The sequence below is a fragment of the Oreochromis niloticus genome, linkage group LG14, assembly GCF_001858045.2.
Source record: "Oreochromis niloticus isolate F11D_XX linkage group LG14, O_niloticus_UMD_NMBU, whole genome shotgun sequence".
Lineage (NCBI taxonomy): Eukaryota > Metazoa > Chordata > Actinopteri > Cichliformes > Cichlidae > Oreochromis > Oreochromis niloticus.
The window spans coordinates 12,777,555-12,799,816 of record NC_031979.2 but is presented as its reverse complement, the minus strand read 5'-3'; the positions used below and the strand labels follow the sequence as shown (position 1 = coordinate 12,799,816).

At 41.1% G+C, this 22,262-nt stretch overlaps 2 protein-coding genes across 4 annotated transcripts in view; one reads left to right on the top strand and one right to left on the bottom strand.

Annotated features, from left to right (window-relative positions):
• egfem1 (EGF-like and EMI domain containing 1) overlaps positions 1-22,262 on the bottom strand; it is a 55,139-nt gene that overhangs the window by 13,673 nt on the left and 19,204 nt on the right. The window contains exons 6-23 of one of the 2 annotated variants that reach the window (XM_005474492.4): positions 21,242-21,364; positions 18,637-18,762; positions 18,247-18,369; positions 15,821-15,943; positions 14,988-15,125; positions 14,683-14,805; positions 14,209-14,331; positions 13,880-14,131; positions 13,587-13,715; positions 11,631-11,759; positions 11,107-11,235; positions 7,342-7,476; positions 6,842-6,976; positions 5,678-5,803; positions 4,074-4,205; positions 3,649-3,777; positions 3,428-3,559; positions 2,974-3,102 (exon numbers count right to left, since the gene is read on the bottom strand). In XM_005474492.4, the coding sequence (XP_005474549.1) occupies positions 2,974-3,102; positions 3,428-3,559; positions 3,649-3,777; positions 4,074-4,205; positions 5,678-5,803; positions 6,842-6,976; positions 7,342-7,476; positions 11,107-11,235; positions 11,631-11,759; positions 13,587-13,715; positions 13,880-14,131; positions 14,209-14,331; positions 14,683-14,805; positions 14,988-15,125; positions 15,821-15,943; positions 18,247-18,369; positions 18,637-18,762; positions 21,242-21,364 (2,436 nt within the window). The remainder of the gene's footprint in view (positions 1-2,973; positions 3,103-3,427; positions 3,560-3,648; positions 3,778-4,073; positions 4,206-5,677; positions 5,804-6,841; positions 6,977-7,341; positions 7,477-11,106; positions 11,236-11,630; positions 11,760-13,586; positions 13,716-13,879; positions 14,132-14,208; positions 14,332-14,682; positions 14,806-14,987; positions 15,126-15,820; positions 15,944-18,246; positions 18,370-18,636; positions 18,763-21,241; positions 21,365-22,262) is intronic. The other variant, XM_005474493.4, reaches the window with a different exon arrangement.
• On the top strand, positions 5,658-11,077 carry LOC102076498 (EH domain-containing protein 2). 2 transcript variants are annotated; one of them, XM_005474491.4, is made up of 7 exons: positions 5,658-5,763; positions 8,158-8,440; positions 8,563-8,739; positions 8,861-8,958; positions 9,350-9,762; positions 9,869-10,033; positions 10,141-11,077. In XM_005474491.4, the coding sequence occupies exons 2-7, from the start codon at positions 8,220-8,222 to the stop codon at positions 10,699-10,701; spliced, it is 1,635 nt and encodes a 544-aa protein (XP_005474548.1). In that variant the 5' UTR covers positions 5,658-5,763; positions 8,158-8,219; the 3' UTR covers positions 10,702-11,077. The 2 variants fall into 2 exon arrangements, with proteins under 2 accessions (XP_005474548.1, XP_019223182.1); XM_019367637.2 differs by lacking the exon at positions 5,658-5,763 and having other exon boundaries at positions 8,093-8,440.

Below are 22,262 nucleotides of genomic sequence, written 5' to 3'. Positions count from 1 at the left end.
ATTACTTTGATATATCGTGAGCACCTCAACACATCTCTGCTGCTAAAATATAAACAGAAAGCATCTCAGATGAGTCATGTTCCCTTTTAATAAGAGGAACAATAAGCGCATCAACAGATGTAGCAATTACTCTCCTTTTCAGCAGACAATGTTTACAGCAGCACGCGCACTTTATTTTAAGTCTTCAGGCAGTTGCACAATTTTGAATGACAAACTTTGTATTTGTATACACCAGCAGGGGGCGACTGGTTTCCATATTAACCACAGAGCTGCAATCTGTCATTTGATATGAGCCCAGTGTCTGCTAGTGTTTGTAAATGCAGACTCTTCCCTCTGAGTCTTTGTTTATAGGTAGGAACAGAGGATTCGGTCCACCATCACACACAAACTCACACACATACTGTGCCATCGTTGAAAGACTCCATCTCGAGACTAAATGAGCTCTTTAAGACAGAAGGATTATTTCCAGATCCCTGGTTGTGTAAGAGCCACTGCTGTCAGCCCATAAAGCAGGTCCAGGGACCACACAGCCAGGGAGAGCAGACCACAGAAATAGAGCGGATAGAGAGAACTCAGAATAGAACTTCCTGGTGCTATTCAGGGTCTACATACACTGAAAGGGGTCAATGCTGCAACAACAAAACGGCCCAGTTTCTTCAACAAGAACACGGATGTTCAATGCTCTTCAGACCACGGTTCTTTTTTTACTGCAACAAAATGAACTCTGTTTTTTTGTTTTTGATGCAGACATCAAAGCTGCGGACCAGAAGCGCAGCATGATCGGCTTTAATTGAAGAAGCTGTGTGCTGGATCCATGTCAGGCCTCTTTCCTCCAATAATACTTGATGGGAATGCTTAGCATCAACCTCAGTACCACAAGAATGCTGAACACAACAAGGCCTTTGGCCTTATCAAGCTATCTGAATCTTGTGGAGCCAACTACTTCTGTGAATAACAAGATCTAAGTTCTAATGAGAAGTCATTTTGTTCTCTTTAATTCTTTGAAGCTGATCAAGTAAAGAGGTCTGGACGTTGTCAAGCCAAGGCCTCTTCCTGACTTTTCCTGAAGGAAGAGGCCCATTAGAACACTGAGAAACTGGACACCTTTGTTTGAGGGGAATGGGCCTTCAGAAACTAAAATCTAGTCAGAGTGATAGCCCCATTTCCACAGCAACGTCCAATCAGACTGCAGCCATTACCCTGTTATGACTAGGGATGTGAAGCTCTCTTCTGGTGTGGCATGGCTGTGATTTACAATGCCCTGTGTACTAGGGAGGCGCTATGAATTTCTGGAACTATAGTACAGTCACAGTAAATCTTTTGCTTTGTAATAACAGGAGGCCACTTCAAGTCAGAGCAACTCTATTACATCGTTAAAACTCTCAGACTGTCGTTACGTCTTGTAGTTCAGGACAAATACAGGTGAATATTTGTTATGTGAAAGGTTTGCTATGGCAGGGTGCTGATACAAATTATATCTTGGGATTCTGAAATGGTTCGCTCATGATATTATAAGGACAGCGGGATGAGTCACGGGATTTGGCGGAGGCTTCACTGAAGTTGGAGAAAAGATTGAAGAATGTCCTGCAACCCCCTCTAGTGATGAAAAATAAAAATGTCACCAGGAATGGAGCGGCGCGTTGCCTTCACGGGAATCAAGTTCATGAAATAGGTTCAAGTTCAGTGTGGACAGTTTTAAAGACGCAAAGTGTTAATGTCATAATCTTAAATCAAACTACAATCAGGAATTACATTTTGCAAAACATCTTCATTTGTGATAAAAATTATTGGCCAAAATATATTGGTAGTGATTTGGGGCTTTTTAAAATAATTTATTAATGGTAAAAATAACTGACTGCAGCTTCCTCTTGCTCAAGCTAATATATGCTAATATGATGTCAAATAAAGCAAAGAAAAACATTAAATCCTCAAGAAAGAGAAAGTGATATATTCTCCACTTTGGCTTCAATTGCGTATCTAGAACATCAGTGATGTCATGAGCTCATCGCCTCATGACTCATCACATGGTATTGCTTTGTGTATGTTTTTTGTTGAGACTGGTTGGCTATTATAAAAATAAAGAGAATTTGCAGACAGTTACACATGGGACACACAAATCTGGTTTCACTAACGAAGCGATTCTTGTGAACACTAAAAAGTTTCCATAAAATGACCGACACAATCTTCAACTTGACCTTGAGCACGATTTATGCAAAAATCTTCACTAAAATCTGACGAATCGCGCAATGTAGTGCATGGATGGATGGATCGATGCATCATAATCTCATAAACACAACAGTCCACCGGAGGGATGAGCTGAAAACAAGAAAAAAGTCAAAGGAGTGTGTTTATCCATGATTTGATCAGTTCAAGTTTGCAGGGAAACATTTAAATTACTTTGCTTAGCTAAAGAGGATCGACATGGCATTCTATTCAAATGTGACATCCGCTTATGACGGGACTGCCACAGACATATTTTGGAGTCAGTAATGTTGCATGTGAATAATGTTGCATGGTTATCCAGAGTACTGGAATTGCAGAGGCTTTCATTTCTTCTCAGGGATGGACTAAGCTTTGTTCGCATGCAGCTGCAAGCAAGGGAGGCAGAAGGACACGACGGATATCAAAACTTGGATTACTTCTGGAATTAGGTTTAAGAAAAAATATGATCCTAAGGGTTTATTCTTGAAGTGAGAAGGAACCAAAATCACTGTTAATAGCTTAAAGTACATATAAAGATACAATTATAGCCACATTTGTGTCTAATAATGCAATTAAAAGTTCCTTAAATGAAACTTTCACTCTAAAGCCAGTATACCAAAAAAAGTTGTACAAGTCATTTAATAGCATTTTTGAGATGTTTAAGGCTGTAGCAAGGTTGAGGCTACATATAACAGACATATTAGGAACATAATATATATTTATGTAAAGATATAAGATCAGAAATAACATCAGAGACAACACATGGCTTACTTTTTTCACAGAAGGTGCCCGTATATCCAGGAGAGCACGTACAGGCTCCGCTCACATGGTCACAGAGGGCTCCATTCTCACACTGGCACAGCTGGGCACAGCCCCGACCATAAGTGCCATTCATACACTCTGTGAATCGGAGCATGCACATTACACAGTCTCTTGAATGTCCAACTAAAAAAAATGCCAATCCCAAAAAAAACCCAGAAGATTCCCCACATGTGTCTCCATTTATCATTTTAAACAGAGATTTATATAACATGTAAAATCTACAGTTATACAGTATCAGGATCAAATAAAACATTTAAACTGCATTGTGCTTGTTAAACATAAAATCAAATATCCCAGAAAATACTGACTGTGGTGCTGTAACTGAAATCGCCCCACGGTGGCAGCATTTAGTAAAATATACAAAATGAGACTCTGTGATTTACTAGCTAAGGCAATAACTTACTCTTTTCACATCGGTCTCCAGTGTAGCCGGCCTCACACGCACACTGACCGCTGACTGGGTCACAGCCCGGAGACTGTTCGTGGCACTGACAAGAACTGCTGCACCCTTGTCCCCAGAAACCAGGATCACATGCTGCAAACATTACAGTGGAAGGTGAGTTACTTTCTCTGCTACTCTGTCAGATTTTCTCTTATTTTTGTCTCATTTGTTTACATTCTCACATGTTGTGCAATCGTGGCCTCTTTTTCCAGGAGGGCAAATGCATTTCCCAGTCTGTGGGTCACAACTGGCATCAGGGTGGCAAGAGCAAGGTGTTAGACAGCCTGGTCCATAGTACCCAGCAGGACACTCTACGCAACACAGGTGATTAATCAGAAAACTGATTCTGTCACAAGCTTCCTATAATTAAATTTAATTAAAGTGTTCAAGCAAGTCGAGCAGATTACAGCAGTTTCAAAATCCAAGTGTGACATAGAGCATTATCATTTTTATTGTTGTTTTTTCAAATTTGAGTTTGAATAAGCAGTAAAAAAAAAATGTTGTATGCCTCATTAAACATATTATCATCAGCATTAAGGTCAGCTACAGCGTTTGGTTTATTAAAAGATTTTTTTGTTTTAATCTCAGAAATTTGATGCAAACTCACCGTTTTGGCAGAGCTGTCCCATGAATCCTGGCTCACACTCACACGTACCGGCCTGCTTGTTGCACGAGCCTCTGTTCTGACACTCAGGACAAGAAGATTGGCACTTCGACCCCCAGAATCCATCAGGGCAGTCTGGGAAACAGCAAGTACCTTTCACTTTAATAGAGCAGTATGCAGTATTTATGTTTTCAATTTCTCAAATTTAATTTACCTTTAAAATATTGTAGAAATTGTAGTAAATACAGTGCAGTCTTGAGCCACCCACCATTTTTTTATATTTTGCTTTCAGACTTTTTTGTCATGTTTTTTAAAGTCACCCTGAGCAATAGTGCTCCAGGCTTTTTGTAGGTCTCTCAAAGCTTTTCTTTGGTCACTGCTTTTTAGCTCATTTTCAGTCCAATCCTGGGATGAACCAGTTTACACAAAATGCCAAAGACAACACAGTTTGAAAGGAATAAAATTGTATTTTTACACCAACAAAGGTAACTCCCCAAGAGCCTGAAACCTTTCACATATCGGCATGGTGTGCAGTGTGTCATTAAAAAACTTGACAAAAAAAAAAAACAGAAGAAGTGGGAGTCCTAAAATGATACTTCAGACCAGTAATTTAAAGTTGTCCATAAGAAACAGGAAAGAATCCAACAAACATCTGACACAGGACCCCAAAGATCCATCTCACTCTTCAGATGAACAAGCTACTGTTCACTGAAGCCTCATCAGAAATGGTCTCAGCGGGAGGGCGGCTGTCAAGAAATCATTCTTATGGAAGAAAAAAACAGGGAGAAAAAAGGATGAGTTATGCCAAACTACACAAGACCCACACTGAAAATCAGTGGCAACAGGTCAGGAATAACGAATCCAAATTTGACAAATGATTGTTTATATGTACGAGGGAGGTTGGGGATCTTGTCAAAAGTGATGGAGTTATTAAAACATGAGATTTTGATCCATTATGTAAGACCATCTGAAAAGTATCTGATTGGCTTCATTAGTCATCATACAATGATTCCAAGCAAACTGGTAAATCAATAAAAATATACCTATATAGAAAAATAACACAATGGATTGCTATCAGTTATGGATTGGCCTCGCCAGAGCCCGGACCTCAACATTACTGCAGCAGTGTGGGATCATCTTGACAGAGAACAGAACAAAAGTCAGCCAACATCCAAAGAAGAGCTTTGAATGTCCTTCAAGAAGCCTGGAGAACTATTCCTGAAGACTGCTTAAAGAAATTGAAAGAAAGATTGACTAAGAGAGTTCAGGTTGTATAAAGGTGCTCATAAAAGATATTGACTTACAAGCTTGTTAGGTGCAGTGATTTATTTAAACATGTCCAAACATAACACGGAAACCCAGTATATAAGGCAAAAAATGTTTGTACAATTCTATTTATGTTTTTCCCAGCAAATTAAAGGAAAAGAGGATGGCTCAAAACCTTTACACATTTCTGTAACTCTCTGAGAGGGGTAACATTTCTCCTAAAGCAAATGTCCAGCCTGCAAACAAGAAAGATAATGCTAGCCTAAAGTATCAGCAAATTAATCTGGCCTTCAATTGATTGTCTTCTTTCTATTAATATAGGACATTGCAATAATAAATACCTTCCTGGCACGAGTGTCCCATCTTTCCATCAGGACAGATGCATTGTCCAGTTATGGGATCACAAGGAGCTCCACTGCAATCACAGGTCAGAAGACAGTTCTCTCCATAGCTTCCAGCTTGGCAGGCTAGCAACACAAAATACACAACAGACGTGATGTAACAGGAGAAAAAATAAAAGACTGGGTTACACAACAGTGAAAAAAATGATTAGGAGAGGCAGCTGGACAAGTGAAAATGTTGAAATCATAATCACTTGATGCTTATTTATTCAGCCTCTGCCAAAAGCTCCTGCTGTAATAACTGAATTAAATCGCCCCTGTCATGACCTGGCCTGCAACTTAAGCTAAGGACAACCTAGAGAAAAAGGGGAAAAAAAACTTTTATTTGGGTTCGGCAAACCCAGCAAGCCTAGGCTTGGACTGTGCACTAGTGCTGAGACACGGTAACTCTGTTATCTTAGTCCGCTCCACAGAGACACAAAGTGATGTTTTTACCAGAGGCTCCTGAGCAATATTCAGCATCACTCCAGAGCACAGCACAGAGGGTTGAACTTTCCATCAACCAGCAGAGTAAACAGCCAGAGGGCACCCTGCTGTACAGGAACCCTACTTTCTAGTTGTGTAGTTTGCAACAACAAGAACACCTGCACTGACCGGGTGAATTCATAGAAAGCCTTTGATATATTTCACCTACTACATCCACGTAATCAATCAAAGCTATTACATGATGAATAGAAGAAGGAGGCGAGGATAGAGGAGTAAAGAAAGACCTATATGCTTTGCGGGAAATTAAAAATGTGACAAAGCTGAGCAAACACATAAGAAAATGCGCTGCTTTGAAATAGGCACACAATAGCACAAGGAACAACTATGCAAACTATAACCATGCGTGCTGACGCGTGTCAGTATGCCGGCCCACGCAGTTCACAAATTCACACACATTATTACACTGTGCGGTCTTTCACTATAAAAGCTGTGACCACATGAGTGCACTGTGGAATCGAGCTCTGTGGAGAACACTGCGTTCAGCAGAGGTTAAAAGGAACGAGTTATATTATTGATGCGAGCCAAACATCTGAAAATAACTGCACTGCATACGTTAGATGTCAAAATAACTGAACATGTGCTCCTACATTTGCTTTTTTTTGCTTTTTTTTTGCTTACCCAGTTGACAGTTATGTCCGTGAAGCCCTGCAGGACATTGCTGGCTGCACTCTCCAGTCTTGGGGTCACATGACCCTCCACCTGGACAGTCACATGGCTGCTCACAGCCGGGCTCGAAAAAGCCTGGATCGCATTCTACAATGAGACACGCAGATGCATAAAAGATTAAGATGATGTGCAGTCTCTAACCAAATATCTTGGATACCTTTATCAAGTAGAAGTTTGATTCTTAAAGAGCACCGACAACCTCCTAAACTCTTCTTCTTCTACACACTATTATACTAAAACTGTACTGCAAGGAAACAGCAAGACTCCCCTTTGTAGCTCACATTAGAGATGCGTTACTGCAACTGGAAACATATTTGTTCATGTTTTGAACCTTTAAAACAGCTGAGAAAGTAATACGCCCTCTTCTATGTTCAGCATTTGGCCTGAAAATGTAACCAAACACAAATCTTAACCAGTTCATTCCTGTCAAGGAATAAACTTGCTTTTTATACCTTGCTCACATCGTGGGCTGTGATATGCAGCCTTACAGAAACAGCTTCCCGTTTTGGGGTCACAGCCAGTGGAATGTTCTTGAACACAGTCGCACTCCTTGGAACAGCCCGCTCCGTGCGTCCACCTGGGACAAGCTGAGAGGTTTTAAAAACAGACAAAAAAAGGCTGATAGTATGGAAGTAGAAGGTTAGATTATCCTCTTGTGTTTGAGTAATACTACACAAAATACGTTCATTCGACACTTATATAACTGATCATAGCTGCAGAAATATTGCACTAAAACAACTTCACCTTCTGTTATCTAAAGTTTAGCTGGTCACAATTTCATGGAAAAAAGGAAAATATATTGAAATTAAACATTCTTTGCTATCGAAATGCACTTAAGTATGAGCCAAACAAACACACCCAGCCACCATGTTATGACAACGATAGATTTCTGCTGGCTGAAGTCATGTGACCGCTGCCTCCTGTTTCTCCTGATTTATTGAACTTTGACTCCTCTGACTGTTTTTGCAAGTACTTTAATTTCTGCTTGTATATAAAAGCATTTAATAAACAGATTTAAGTGTTGTGTATGACCTTTAAGTTTGACAACTGTTACATCCCTGTGGGTGAATCTTGCCAAAACTGTCCCCGCACAGCAACAAAAGCTGAGCTGCACTCCACCCTGTCCCTCTCGATATTGGCTTTATGTTAGGTGCAGCTGCAGGCTCCAGTTACACCCTCTCCACCCTCTCTAACGTCCCGCTGCAGGATGAAGCAGACAGCTGTGAGAATCTTATAATATGCCTTGTGCACATTCTTCCATCATTTAGTTGGGTCTAAGAAGAGCGAGCAGCTTCCACGCTGAGAAATTAAGAGTAAAACTGCTGTCGCCATGTCCTTCCGGAGGCTTTGGAGCACCCCTAAAGCAATGGGGGACGTCAACATGGTGACAGAGGAGCTGAAGAATCTTTATTACAAGCGGCTGCTGCCAGTAGAAAAATACTATTCTTTCCATCACTTTCATTCACCAAGCTATGAGGACGCAGACTTTGACAACAAACCGATGGTGCTGGTGATGGGTCAGTACTCAACAGGAAAGACTACTTTTATCAGGTAAGCTCAGGACTTGGATCATTAAAAGGAAAAAAGAAAAAAAAAGGATCTGCATGCATTAACTTACCATGTTTTAAACAAACGGGGATAACAGTGCTGGTTTGCACCATATGTGTCTTAAGGTATCTCATAGAGCAAGATTTTCTTGGTAGCAGAGTTGGGCCGGAGCCAACCACCGACTGCTTCACTGCCCTCATGTATGGAGAAGTCGAGGGAATCATCCCTGGGAATGCCCTCACGATGGACCCGAAAAAGCCCTTTCGCAACCTCGACCCTTTTGGAAATTCGTTTCTGAACAGGTGATGAGCGTTCACAGGGAAAAGAGGAGAATTCCTGTTTGTATAATGTACTGATAGGATGACGCTTTGCCATTATTCCTATAAACGAATCAAGTAATCCTGAAACGCATCACATTTACAGGTTTCAGTGTGTTCAGATGCCAAATCGGATCCTTGAGAGTATGAGCATAATTGACACGCCAGGCATCTTGACCGCTGCTAAAAGAAAACTGAGCCGAGGTGAGGCTGAATGTCTTCTAATTTCCCTTTTAGTGCCAGAGGGAATCAACAAGCCTTTGCTTCTATTAATGTTGGACTGTGGGAGCAGAGTGATACACGTAGTAGACGCAGTGAAGTAGGAACATTTCAGCCAGCAAAATTCAAACACTTGAAGGCAGACGCAAAGCTGATGAAAGCAATATGACGGTGGGCTGGCATGAGATAAGCTGAGAGGAACTGAAAAGCCTTTGCTTCGTTTTATGGACACATTTTTCAGTGGGTGTAACCGAAATGGCTTGAAACCAGTGAGGACCTCTGGGATGTGTAAAACGTTCCTCGATGGCTTGAGGCTGTGAGGCTGTGTTACATACAGTCTTAATGAAACCCCTATGTTTCTGTTCCTTCTCCCCAGGCTATGACTTTGCAGCGGTGCTGCGCTGGTTTGCAGAGCGTGTCGATCGGATCATCCTGCTGTTTGACGCGCATAAGATGGAGTTTTCTGATGAGCTCACACGAGCATTCGGGGCCCTGTGCGGTTATGAGGACAAGTTGCGTGTGGTGCTCAACAAAGCTGACAGGGTGGACTCTCAGCATCTGATGAGAGTGTATGGCGCCCTCATGTGGTCACTGGGAAAAGTGTTCCGAACCCCTGAGATTTTACGGGTTTACATCGGATCTTTCTGGTCAGAGCCCAGGCAGATGTGCGACCACTACCAGCTAATAGAGTTGGAGGAGGAGGATCTGTTGGCCGATATAAGGAACCTGCCACGCAACGCTGCAGTACGCAAGCTGAATGACCTGGTGAAGAGGGCGCGCTTAGTGAGGGTCAGAAATCAGCCGCTATGTTAAATTCCAACCCATACTTTGTATATACATTTACAAATCCAGCTGCTGTGGTGACCTTTGTGTGTCCCTTTGTGTTTATTCACAGGCTCATGCACACATTATCAGCTATCTGAAGCAGGAGATGCCAACCATTTTTTGTAGAGAAAGCAAGAAGCATAATCTGATCTACCAGCTTCCCGTGATTTTTAACAAGATTCAGCAGCAGCATCATGTCCCAGCTGGCGATTTCCCCGACTGCACAAAGATGCAGGTCAAACAAAAAAACTTCTTTGATTGTTGTTTAAATACCATATTTGTTAGATTTCACTCACTCTATTGTTCTGTGTTAGTCTCACATGCGATTGCACACATTTTCAGGAGAACCTTTTGGGGCAAGACTTCTCAAAGTTCAAGAAGCTGAAACCGAGCCTTATGGCCTCCTTGGATAAACTCCTCAGCACTGACATTGCCAAGCTGGTCCCTTACATCCAACATCAAGAACAGAGAAAGAGATCCCTCCACGGAGTCCTGGACGGGGAATTTTTGAGAACATTCAAGCCCGAGCATTACAGGAGAGACCCGTTCAAAGAACCTCCCATGGATGAGGGGAGCGAGCTAGATTTCGATGAGTGGGTAGTGGAGAAATACAAACCCAAATACGATGAGATTTTCTACAACCTCAGTCCAACTAAGGGCAAACTTAGCGGAACCAAAGTCAAAGAGTGGATGACAAAGACTCTTCTGCCCAACTCTGTGCTCGCTCACATCTGGAGGCTGTCCGATGTAGACGGGGATGGCATGCTGGACGATGAGGAGTTTGCTTTGGCGGTCCACCTCATCGAGGAGAAAGTGGAGGGCCACTGGCTCCCCAGAGAGCTGCCTCCACACCTGGTGCCACCATCAAAACGGCTAAGTGAAGCAAGCGACGTGTCGGTGTGAACTTGTCATCCACAGGAAACGGAAAGCTGAGAACGTGTATTCATTACAAGTAAAATTAATGCAGATTTTTTAGAGTGTTGGCAGTTTGAGTGCTATGAAAACTGAAGTGTGTGTGTGTGCAAATCTGAAAAGGTATTAGCAGCTGACACAACCTAAAGCTTACTGTTATTGGTTATGAATGATTTAGTTTTGAAGTATTATTCACACTGTTTTTCACAATTATGTTATTGTCATCTTATAAGGAAACGCAACAGCAAATATTGTCAGTTGTATGGACAGTCTCTCTTCAGCTAATGCAGTAAAGGTTTCATATTTCCTGACTGTTAAGCTTTTCTTTAATATGTGACATTAAAAACATTGACATTGCTTTCATCAATATTTTGAACTCTAACAATTCTCACTCACCCAGGTGGCAAAAACGCCCGTATAATCCTGGAGGGCACAGGCAGCCTCCATAGAGACGATGGCAGTGCACACTGTTGGGACAGTTGCATTTTCTTCTGCAGTGCCTCCCAAAAAAACCCTTTGGACAACCTGTGAGCAAGAAAAATGCCAAATAAATTAGTCTCTGCTTAGATTCAAAAATACAACAGAGCCCACATGCCTCATTTGTGAGAAGACATCTTTAATAATGGTAATGACTCATTCAGCACACACTGAAGCAGAATATAGGGCAGTGATTTCCATAAACTGGGATATCAAGATGAATCTAGTTATTTCTAAGATGATCGCCCTGGTATCAAACAAGATTTAATTCATGTTTTTTCCCCTCTCTTTCCAGCATAAATCTTTTTATTGACTCATCAGTTTTGGAGGATAAAAGCATTCTTACAGATGTCTAATCACAAAGTCAAATTCATGTGGAGGGGGTCGCAAGCAAACTAGACCCAGGTGGTTGCATGCGTCTGTAGGAATGCGTGTATACAAACCATCCTCGCAGAGCAAGCCTTGCACCCCAGGGGGGCACAAACACTTCCCAGTCACAGGGTCACAGGAGCCTCCATTCTGACAGCGGCACAGGCTGTTGCAGGCCTGCCCATAGCTCCCCTGTGGACAAGCTAAAGACAAAGGAGATGAAGATTTTTTTTTTGGCTCAAATTGCAGAAAAAAAAAAGTTCCCCGTGGAAATCCAAAGATATATACATTTTTTACAAATTTAGAAATAAACACATCAAAAAGCTAGAGTTTTGCTCTAGGCAGTAAACACTTTCAGCTTCCGTCCTCTCTTTCCTGGTGTTGTGCGTTTGCTAGACTTTCTTAATCTCAATGGCCTTTGTAGCAGTTCTGAGAAGAAACAGCTGGCTGTTTAAGACGTGTTCAAGTATTCGAATCCATCAAGTTAACTGCTGCTTAACATCCATATCGCAGCTTCTTCACAACAGTTTTATATCGCAGGATGAAACTGTTTAAAATAGTGTAGCAACAGCAGCACCCTGCGGTATTGGAACAGGATAAGAACAGGAAATAGTTTAGAATGAATGAATTAATATATAAATGAAGGGGCAAGATGTTTTTAGAGAAATTCATAATAATATATGAAAAAGGCAGTGAACAGGTGAGTAGGCAAGGGTGTAGTTTTGTATTGAGGTACCCTCTTGACCAGGTTCTCCCTGGAAAAACAGCTTGTAATCTCAAGGGACTTCCTGGTTAAATAAAATAAATACTTAAGGCATCCTGAGGCAACATGTATAACAAAGAGAGCTAGTTTTAAACACCATAAATACTTGTAATGCTTCAACAGCAGTATTAAGAGTTGGCATACTGCTTCAGTGACATGATTTAAATATAATTCAATTATTTGAGATATGGGAAACAGTAACCCAGTTAATTATATATTTTTATATATATATACAACTTCATACAATAAAAATGTTATATGTCACATTTTTTAAAGGCCTTACATGAGCCATATTTTTTTCCTCATAGCCCCCTATGTTGTTGCCTACCGCACCATTCCCCATATCTTTGCCTCAGGCAGCAATATTCCTCATCTACTCCACCTGAAAATGCTGCCCAGGCCCATCACCTTCAGGGTGTGCATCTGAACACTGCCTCCCTCAGACTCTCGTTTCTAAAAGTGACAGATTGCTTCTAATGGACTTATCACACGTGGCTCTCCTCCTCAGGTTCAGACCAAAAGACAGCCATTAATCACAGAGCTGGATGGGAACAATGAAGCTTTGCTTTGTAACCCAGTAGTGGACATCCTTGGCCTCAGGCTGTGCTCTTGCTGTGGGTCCTGGCCACACTGTAGTAGTAGACAAATTGATTCCCCTGGCCCTCTTGTGTTCTGGAGCCCATAAACAACACAGCCTCCCACACAGGAGCCGTCAGGCTTTGATACATGACGCTGGATCGATGCGCACAGGGAGCTATGTCATCTTTCTTTAACTAGACCATACTGCTAAAGGCAGTTCAAATAGCTCTGGGAAAAGATGTGCCTTGTGAGACAATCCAGGCTATGTGCATGCATGTCTATGCTGTACTGTTCATTGTACAACCGAGTCAGATATGTGATCTGGACATGACTCATTCGTTTCGGTCAATTTTCCCATACAAATAAATAAATAAATAAATGTCTCCCCTTCATCCCTTTCTGACTGAAAGTGACATGAGAAGATGATCATGTGCCAATTAAAATAATGGTAAATATGGAGCCAGTTTCCCCTCTAAGGCTTTGTCATATAAGAAAAATAAGCCAATGAGATATACCCTAGTATTTAGAAATCCCACGATATAATTTTTATTACTTCCGGATGGAGCAAAGTCTTCATGCTAACTTGCTACAGTACACTGATGAGAGGTGGCACATGATTTAGCCCGAAGGACAGTGTTTGTGTTATGAAGGAAAGGCGTCACTTCAGAACCCTTTTAAAGATCCTCACTCTCGTTGCAGATGACCCCCGTCCAGCCAGGCGAACATTCGCATCGGTCTCTGTTTTCGTTGCACGCTCCATGCACGCAGTCTTCACAGCTTATACTGCAGTCCTCCCCAAATGAGTCATCAAGACACACTAAAAAAATTGAAATTCCAAAGGAAATTCCTGAAGATCATCAACATTTAATAGGAAAACAAAAGGAAAGTAATAAAATAATATTGATCTGGCCAGGCACAAAGTGCAGACTCAGCACACATGCTTTGTTTTTTTTGTTTTTGGGTTTTGTTTTTTTACTGTACCTATGTGACTCTCCAGTCTGAGCTCTCCCCTGCGCTCTCTCAGGATCTCTAATACTTTTTCACTGTCACCACGGTGACTGCCATCATCGTCGTCGTCATCTTCGCTGCCGTAATGGGAGCGCAAGGCTGCCGTGTACTGCAGGAGCCGAGGAGTGTTGCGGAACAGCAGGTCTGGTAATCTGCCAGCCTCGAGCTGCACTTCCTCATCTTCCTCTTCTTCATCTTCCTCTTCCAGCTCTCTGCCGTAAAGAGCTAAAGAGACCAAGTACAATGTTATATGTCAAGGAGAAATGCAGAGTGGTCTTTGGAAAGCTGAAAATGTTACTCACACACGCAAGAGCGCCGGTCCTCACTCAAACGGAAGCCCTGTCGACAAAAGCACTCATACGCTCCCAGAGTGTTGATGCAGTACTGTTCGCAGTCCGAGGTCTCTGCCAGGCACTCGTCAATGTCTAACAGAAAAAAATGCAAACATAGTGCAAAGTAATGACAGAGGAACTCAAGTGTAGCACTGCAAGTAGACATGGATGACACAGATATGGATTTTTTTTTGTTTTGTTTCACCTCAGTGTCTTTAACACCTTCTACCCATCCAGAAGTTGCACTTGACTGTACAACGCTTCTTGAGTAAAATGTTCTTTTTTTCCCTCTTTTCTAGTAGGAACTGGCCTTGAAAGGATTAATTTTTCAGGACTCACTTAGTAAATACGCTTTTTAGAATTTGTGTCATACACAGCTTTGCCACAACACAGAAAACCTTAATAAGTACCAGACTAGATGATCTGCTAAGAGTCCAACCTTACCGTCGCAGCTGCAACCGTCTGGATTTAGTCTGTAACCAGGCCGGCAGCTGCACTCATAGCCGCCTGGATAATTTTTACACAAGTGGCTGCAGCAGGACTCCTCACTCGCACACTCATTATTATCTGTGGAAAGTATTAAAGAGCTGGTATCAAGAGATCCTTCTGAAGGACTGAAGCACAGAGCCAAAACACATTAAATGAAACTTGTGAAAACAAAAGAAAGAAAGAAAGACAGAGTACTATGTCTTTAAAGCATTTGTAGTACTTAAATATATATATATATATATATATATAGAAGGTCTGACCTACACAGGTCTTCCTGTCTTGGTCCAGCTGGTAGCCCTGGTTACAGGAGCAAAGGGGGCCATTGGTGGTATGCTCACAATGATGAGAGCAACCTCCGTTGTTCTTCTCGCAGCTGTTCACAATCTCCATCTCAATGCCTGGAGATGAAAGGATCAAACCGCAACAATAGTACACAATAAGAGATGAAATATAGGGTCAATGACAGGGGGCATTTTTGGCTAATAGTGACTCTGTAAATCACAATTAATTTTGCATTTTATATGCTCGACCTAAATACCTAAAGAGGAGTACGATGGATTTAAATAGGATATAACTTAGGACTCGGTTGAATTCTGAGGCATATCATGCATGTCAGTCCTGTGTGCTACACTGAAATATTTACAAGCAAAGTTTTGTGATTCAAATTAAAGAGCAGTTTGCAAGTAACCTGGTATTTGTGTTGTGTTCTGTTGTTAGCAGAAAAAAAAGGAAATAATGATTTAAGAATGTGCATTCTGCACCAGCCTGCACTATAGTGTGTAGTGGTATTCATATTTATTTAGCAAGGGAAAGGTTGCTAGTTCAATTCCCATTCAGGAAGGGCACTTGGTGTAAATTTTGCTAACTCAAATATGTGGAGCTACCTGAGGTGGTGAGATCTTCTGACAGCCGAGCAGCCGAAAGCCATCTTGTTAAAATTGTAACGTAAAACTAAAACTAAAAAAACTAAGGCACATTTGAATCAGAACATTTTCAGCAAAGACAAATTATGTAAGTTTTCACTTATTTGCACAATGGAAAGCACTCAGCAGTCTTTACAGTTTGTGGAAGGCAGACTGTAGTTCTTACTTACGGTAGCATTGTTTAGCATCAGCACCGAGTTCAAAACCCGGATGACACACACAGCTAAAGGAACCCAACATGTTGACACAACCATGGGAACACTTGGCATGGCCAGAGCTGCACTCATCAATGTCTATAAGAGGCAAATATTAATACACTTTAGATACTTGTATGACAAATGTCAACAGAAACACCAAGACATGTAGGCAGAAACACATGAGCATGAGAAAAGTCCACTGATTGTGTCAAAGATTTATCTACTGTATTGCAAAACTGCAGAATATTATTCAGCATCATATTAAGAAACAGCGGAGGTAAACAGGATTTCAGTGTTCATGAAACTTGTATCCTGTAACCTGACTTTCTTGGTCAAGTAGCAGCTAAGTCTGCAACCAACTCCAAAGTTCCTAAAACAAGTAGATGTGTGCAGTCCTGTGAAAAGCTAACTACAGCTCTCAACATCTTGTAGAACCACAATAGACTATGTGCACGTTAGCATATGCTACTTCCGGTGCGGAAACTCCTGTGGGGAGCTTTGTTTCCGCCTTGTTTACAGTCCAAAACAAGTTAAGCAAATGAATGAATCAAGCGGCGATTTACATTTCTATAGATGTCTTGGGCATTTACCCAATATATCTGTAAATGACGTTCATCAACTTGTCGATATTTTTTCCCCCGTGCCTCAGAGCAAAAGAGAAAAGGGATTCAAATTTTATATTTCTCAGTATCTGTAAACAGCGGTCCCTCGTTTATCACGGGTGTTATGTTCTAAAAATAACCAGCGATAGGTGAAATCAAGTAGCCAATTTTATTTTTTGACGGTGCAAAACGTTTCGTCGACATCGTCGACATACAGTACTGCACTTCAGAGTCATACTGCTAGCGATCGATGCAGCGATTCTGTACTGTACAGGAGCGACGTCATGGAGGAGATCGTCTGCAGCAATCAGGACGCAGGACACAATGTGATGTAAAAAAAAAAAAAAGCATGCAAACTTGCACTAAAAAATCTGCGAAACAGCGAGGTGAAAGGTGAACTGCGTTATAGCGAGGGACCACTGTAATTTTGAAGGTAAGTCACAACATACCATTCATTTTTTGTGTGGCTTTTTTTCACAGTTTGTTAACATGCTGTGTAGGTGTGTACTTGACTAGCTGATATCGACATAACGGGGGAAACATCTGGTTTGACTATTCTTCACCTGTAGTTTGAATGCTGAACCTTTGCCTGTTTAAATCATAAGACCAGTCACTATACAGAGATGTGCTTCTGAATGTGGACGATGTGTCTTCTGATTCTGTAATGCAGTTCTGCTTGTGTTGAGTGATGTAAACAACTGATCGATCTAAACTCTTTAAACGTCAAAATTGATCATTAGATTTTTTATGACACAACAGTGGTGAGTGTTCCCACCTTCTGCTCTTTGTAACTTAACGCGATCTTTCCGTTTTCGAGTTTTGGACATGATTTTGGAGTATATCTTCGCAGTAGCGATTGACGGCAAAGTAAAGCTACCGGAAATGTACAACCCCACATCCGGTCTCAAACCAGGAAGTTAGCATTTTCTCGTGCACAGGGTCTATTAGCTATAATATGAAGTAACTGCTTTCTGTATGACTTTATGAGTCTCTCACAATATAGCAGAGGGAATCTTTTCTTTAGAGTGCTGCTTCATTCTGTAGGCATTAATTTATGCACAGTTCTCTTATGGTCCCATCACCTGGACTCATTGTCCTGTTTCATGACCCAGTTTCAGCCAAGCTTTAGCTGTCAGACAGATAGCCTCACGTCTGACTCTGCAATGCTTTGGTACACAGTGGAGTTCATGGTCAACTCAATGACTGCAAGGTGCCCAGTTCTGGGGCTTCAAAATAATCCTAAATCACTGCTCCTCCACCACCATGCTTGACAGTTGGAATGAGTTCTTTGTGATAATATCCTGTGTTTGTGTTTTATGGCCAATCCTCTTCCCTTTGGTCTTATCTGTCCAAAGGGCATTGTTCCAGAAGCCTTGCGGTTTGTTCTGTGCCATGCTGCTATGTTGTTTTTATAGACAAGTCATACTTTTTCATTCTTTTTGTAACTGAACAATCGGGAACTTTAACATTCAGCATGCTAACTGAGGCTTGCAAAGTCTGAGAGGTTTTTTGTAGTTTCTTTAAGTCTCACAAAAGGCTGAATTTGCTGGGAAGATTATGGCATTGTATAACACACACCTGAATGCTTAGACCTGCTCACACCTGCCAATGATCAAATAATTAAGTGCATTTGATTAGTAGTGCCTTGTTGCTACTTGCCCTCTTAGTTACTAGGGAAGCAGTAAAGGTGTAGTTAGTTTCTCACAGGACTGCATGAAAACTTTCTTTCTCACATACAGGAAATCAGGGGTCTTATCTGAGTTATAGCTATGTGAGTGAGAGAGAGGGCTTTTTCACCTTCACAGTTCTTGGCATCTCCAGCCGGTGTAAAACCAGGTCGGCAGCTGCAGTGAACTCGGCCTTCTTCTGAAGTACACATCTGGCTGCAGCCTCCATTCCTCTCCTCACAGGGGTCCCTCACTAACACGAGGAGAAACATACACATACATATATTTGCGGAATGAAGCCAGGTCAGGACAGTTTTATGAGGACAATTTGTATTCTTGACATCTGAATCATGCACATTAATATATTTTCTGTCACAATAGGATATGATATAACAAGATTCCTGATCAAATCAATCAGTGCATTAGAAAATCCATGAAGACTATTCAGATTTTGAGCTGTGTAATACACAGCTCTGCCACTTTAATAGATTTTTCGGCACCAAAAGTTAGGCTGACTTACATTCACAGTGTCTCCCATCCCTCTTCAGCTGGTAGTTCTTCCGACACTCACATTTGTAGTGATTGTCCCCCATGTCCACACACTTGTGTTCACATCCACCATTCAAGACAGAGCAGGAATTCACAGCTTAAGAGCAAAGAAGATAGACGAGTGCTCAGTAAAAAAAAAAAGTCATAAAGCCCATCCGCTCAGGTGCTCAAGTGCAGATTTAATGTGGCTGAAAGTCGCACTAAGTTTTCAGTAACTTAGAAAGGATGATAAATATAACTGAATTTTCTGGCAATCCAAAATGCCTTTCACAGCTCAAATTGCGCAGCTGTATAATTGTGGAAAACACTTGGGTAAATGCAGGAAACTGGAAAAAAAGTTGCCTGTTGGTCCAATGACTACCTCTGGTTTATTTTCTAATGATCTTTCCATCCTATCATTCCTGCAACTTAATGACGTGCCAAATATGAATATTAGCCGTGTGCCTTTTGGGTGCTCTAAACACAGACATGATGACACAGGCTGTAAAACTGAATGAACGGCAGGCTTTTAACACTGATGACTTCCACAGACACAATTAGCCATCCCTCTGCATCCGTACCTATCCTTTAACACAAAGCTGCAGCTGGAAACTGAGAGCATTAGGGGACATACATAGGACCAAAAGAAACAGAGAAGTACAGATTTTCTCCAAGTAACAAATTGTTTCATTAAATGACAAATTTTATGGCCCTAAAAGGGTAAAAGTACTTTACCGCCTTGCATTTCCCCTTTTAAATTGTGTCTGAATTTCTCACAAGGATTATTCAATGAAGCTCTGTGCTTCTACACTTTCAGTCTCTGTTTTTTTCTCTATGTCTGTTTGTTACATTTGTACAAAACCCAAAGTGAAGAAATTAGTTCTGGCATTAACTGTGTTCAGTGACTGCTACCAATGAAGTCTGGTTTTCATTGGACTGAAGACTCACTGTCCACTTCATTATGTAGACCTTGCTAATACTGGCTTCAGAACGCCCTTAATTCTTTGTGGCACAGAGGTGGTGGAAAACATTCCACAGAGATTTTGGTTCATGTTACAGCATCACACATTTGCTCCACATCCATGATATCTCCCACTTTGGGATTAGGATCTGGTGACTGTGGCATATGTTGACATGTTCAATAAACTAGTTTGATATGATTTGCGCTTTGCGCTAAGAAACTATTCCCTACACCATTATGCCAACACCCGCAGTCTGAACCCTACCGTCTGAATGTTGCAACACAAATCGAGACTCATTAAGCAGGCAACATTTTTTCAGACTTCTATTGTGAGCTGTAGCCTCAGGTTCCTGCTCTTAGCTAACAGGAATGGCACCCACCGTCATCCTCAGCTGCTGTAGTACCAGTTTTCATATCTTGAGACACTCTTCTGCATACCGTGGCTATAATGACTGGTTATCTGAGTTCTTAATGTCTTCCTGTCAGCTTGACACAGTCTGACCATGTTCCTCTGACCTCTGACATCAACAAAGCATTTTCGCCCAGCGAGCTGCCGCTCACTGGATATTTTCTCTTTGTCAAACTATTCTCTGTAAACAATAGAAATTGTTGTGTGGGAAAATCCCAGCAGATCAGCAGATTCTGAAATGCTTAGACTGGCTCGTCTGGCACCAACAACCTTTCTTCCCCATTGTGATGCTCAGTTTGAACTTCAGCAGATCATCTTGACCATGTCTGCATGTTTAAAAGCACTGAGTTGTTCACTGACTTATTACAGATTTGTGTTAACCAGCAGTTGAGAAAGTGTATATGTCAGTTATGCCTCCAGTTTGCACTCTTGGTATGATAAGATAAGATAAGATGCTGCATCAACACAAATCATGACAACAACAAAAAACGAAAATTGCACACAGACCTAAGAATAAATTACTTTTAATGAATAATGAAAAACAGTTAACCTCAAAAACCGTCCCACATTTCTTTGTCATTCAGTCATGAGCTGTTCATTTATCAGTTTAACTGACAGAGGATTAAATGAACTATTTATAGCAGTTATACTTACATAAGGGGACCCTATACCTCCTACCAGAGTTCATCAACACAAACAAAGAACAACACATGTGAGGGGTCAGATTAAATGCTCTCTACAGTATCTCTATATAAAATGACAAAATACTGCCATAAACACTAAAAACATCACAGACAATGATGCTGATGGATTCTCATATACACACTTTCTACATCCATGTTCCGAGTAAGTGCATTATCAGTGTGTATCCCTAAGTATTTGCATGGCATAACCTTTCTAATGTCATGAACATGTGTAGTAAAGGGCTCTGATCTCCAGATGATCTGCTGCTTAAGTTTCATAAAATAAATATGGTGAGATTGACATTAATATTCCCATCAAAAGCTTGGAAAGAAAGCTCACAAGCAAATTCTCAGAATGTCAGGCGATCCTTCAAAGTGTAATAAATTCAAACCATTTTTTAAAAACTGCATTTTATCTGTGTTATTACAAAGAGAATGATTGCAAAAAATCCTGAATTATTAATGTGGGAAAACTCCGGTGTGGGGAGGAGTAGATAGAAAAGAGTTTCCACAAGTGCAGTAAATCCTTTTCTTTAGTACTTACCGATACAAGTTCGACCATCTGTGTGCATACGGAAGCCTTCACTGCACTCACAGTGATAGGAGCCTGGTGTGTTGACACATGTCTGCTGGCATCCTCCGTTGAGCTCCTCACATTCGTCTACATCTGAACACACAGATATGCAATACATGCATACAGATATATATTTGTATTTATTCATGCACCACGCCTTGCTTCTGACTGATTCAAATATGAAATTTACAACCATCACAGTGATGAATATGGAACAGTTTCTCTGCTTCTTGATTAAAAGTTTGCTCAGGAATGAGACACCTGTAACTGTGGTCAGTTGTGAGAGAACAGCGTTCAATTTAATGAAGGATTAAAATGAGCTTTTTAGAAACAAGGAATTTATTACATCCTTAATAAAAAAAAGTCCCACCCAGCTTTGAGGTGGTCTAATTAAACATTCCGTTTGACACACGCCAAATAACGGAAAATGAACAACGCAATTTTACGGGATTGTGGAATAAAGAGGTGTATTGTGTAATTTTAACCAATTTTAAGCTCCAATTTCTCCTGCTTTAAATGTTAATTATTAAGTGTGCTGTTCAGCTTATTCCCCCATCAGCTCATTCAGTTTTACTAGTGAAGAAAAACACTAAAAGCTAACTGTATCTTATGTCTCCTGTGAACAAAACGATGAAACGGTAAATATCAGCAGCACAAACCACATGTACTCTGAGCTCCGAAGGAAAGACATTTACAACTACACTTTCTTTGGTGTGAGTGATGAGTGGTTTATCATGCTCTTTGCAAACGATTCATTTGATCACTGTGTTCCCTACAGTTCTTCATGTGTGTCAGAGAGAAGGAAGCCGTGAAGCCAAAAACCTGAAACCTCAACTCACGTATACGTATTGGGGACAGTGCTCATAAGATCCTCCAAGAATCTTCCTCTGACTTTTTCAGATTACACTAATGAAGGTTATGTCTGTGTGTGGAATGAGTGGCCAAATAAAGTTTCATTTTGTGTTTTCTTTTTGTATTTTTCCCAGAAACA

Bases quoted from the DNA above. Each gene is read 5' to 3' on its own strand.
- LOC102076498 (XM_005474491.4), top strand. From the start codon at position 8,220: ATGTCCTTCCGGAGGCTTTGGAGCACCCCTAAAGCAATGGGGGACGTC. The intron at 8,959-9,349 runs GTGAGGCTGAAT...CCTTCTCCCCAG, and splicing joins TAAAAGAAAACTGAGCCGAG to GCTATGACTTTGCAGCGGTG. The intron at 9,763-9,868 runs GTCAGAAATCAG...GTTTATTCACAG, and splicing joins AGAGGGCGCGCTTAGTGAGG to GCTCATGCACACATTATCAG.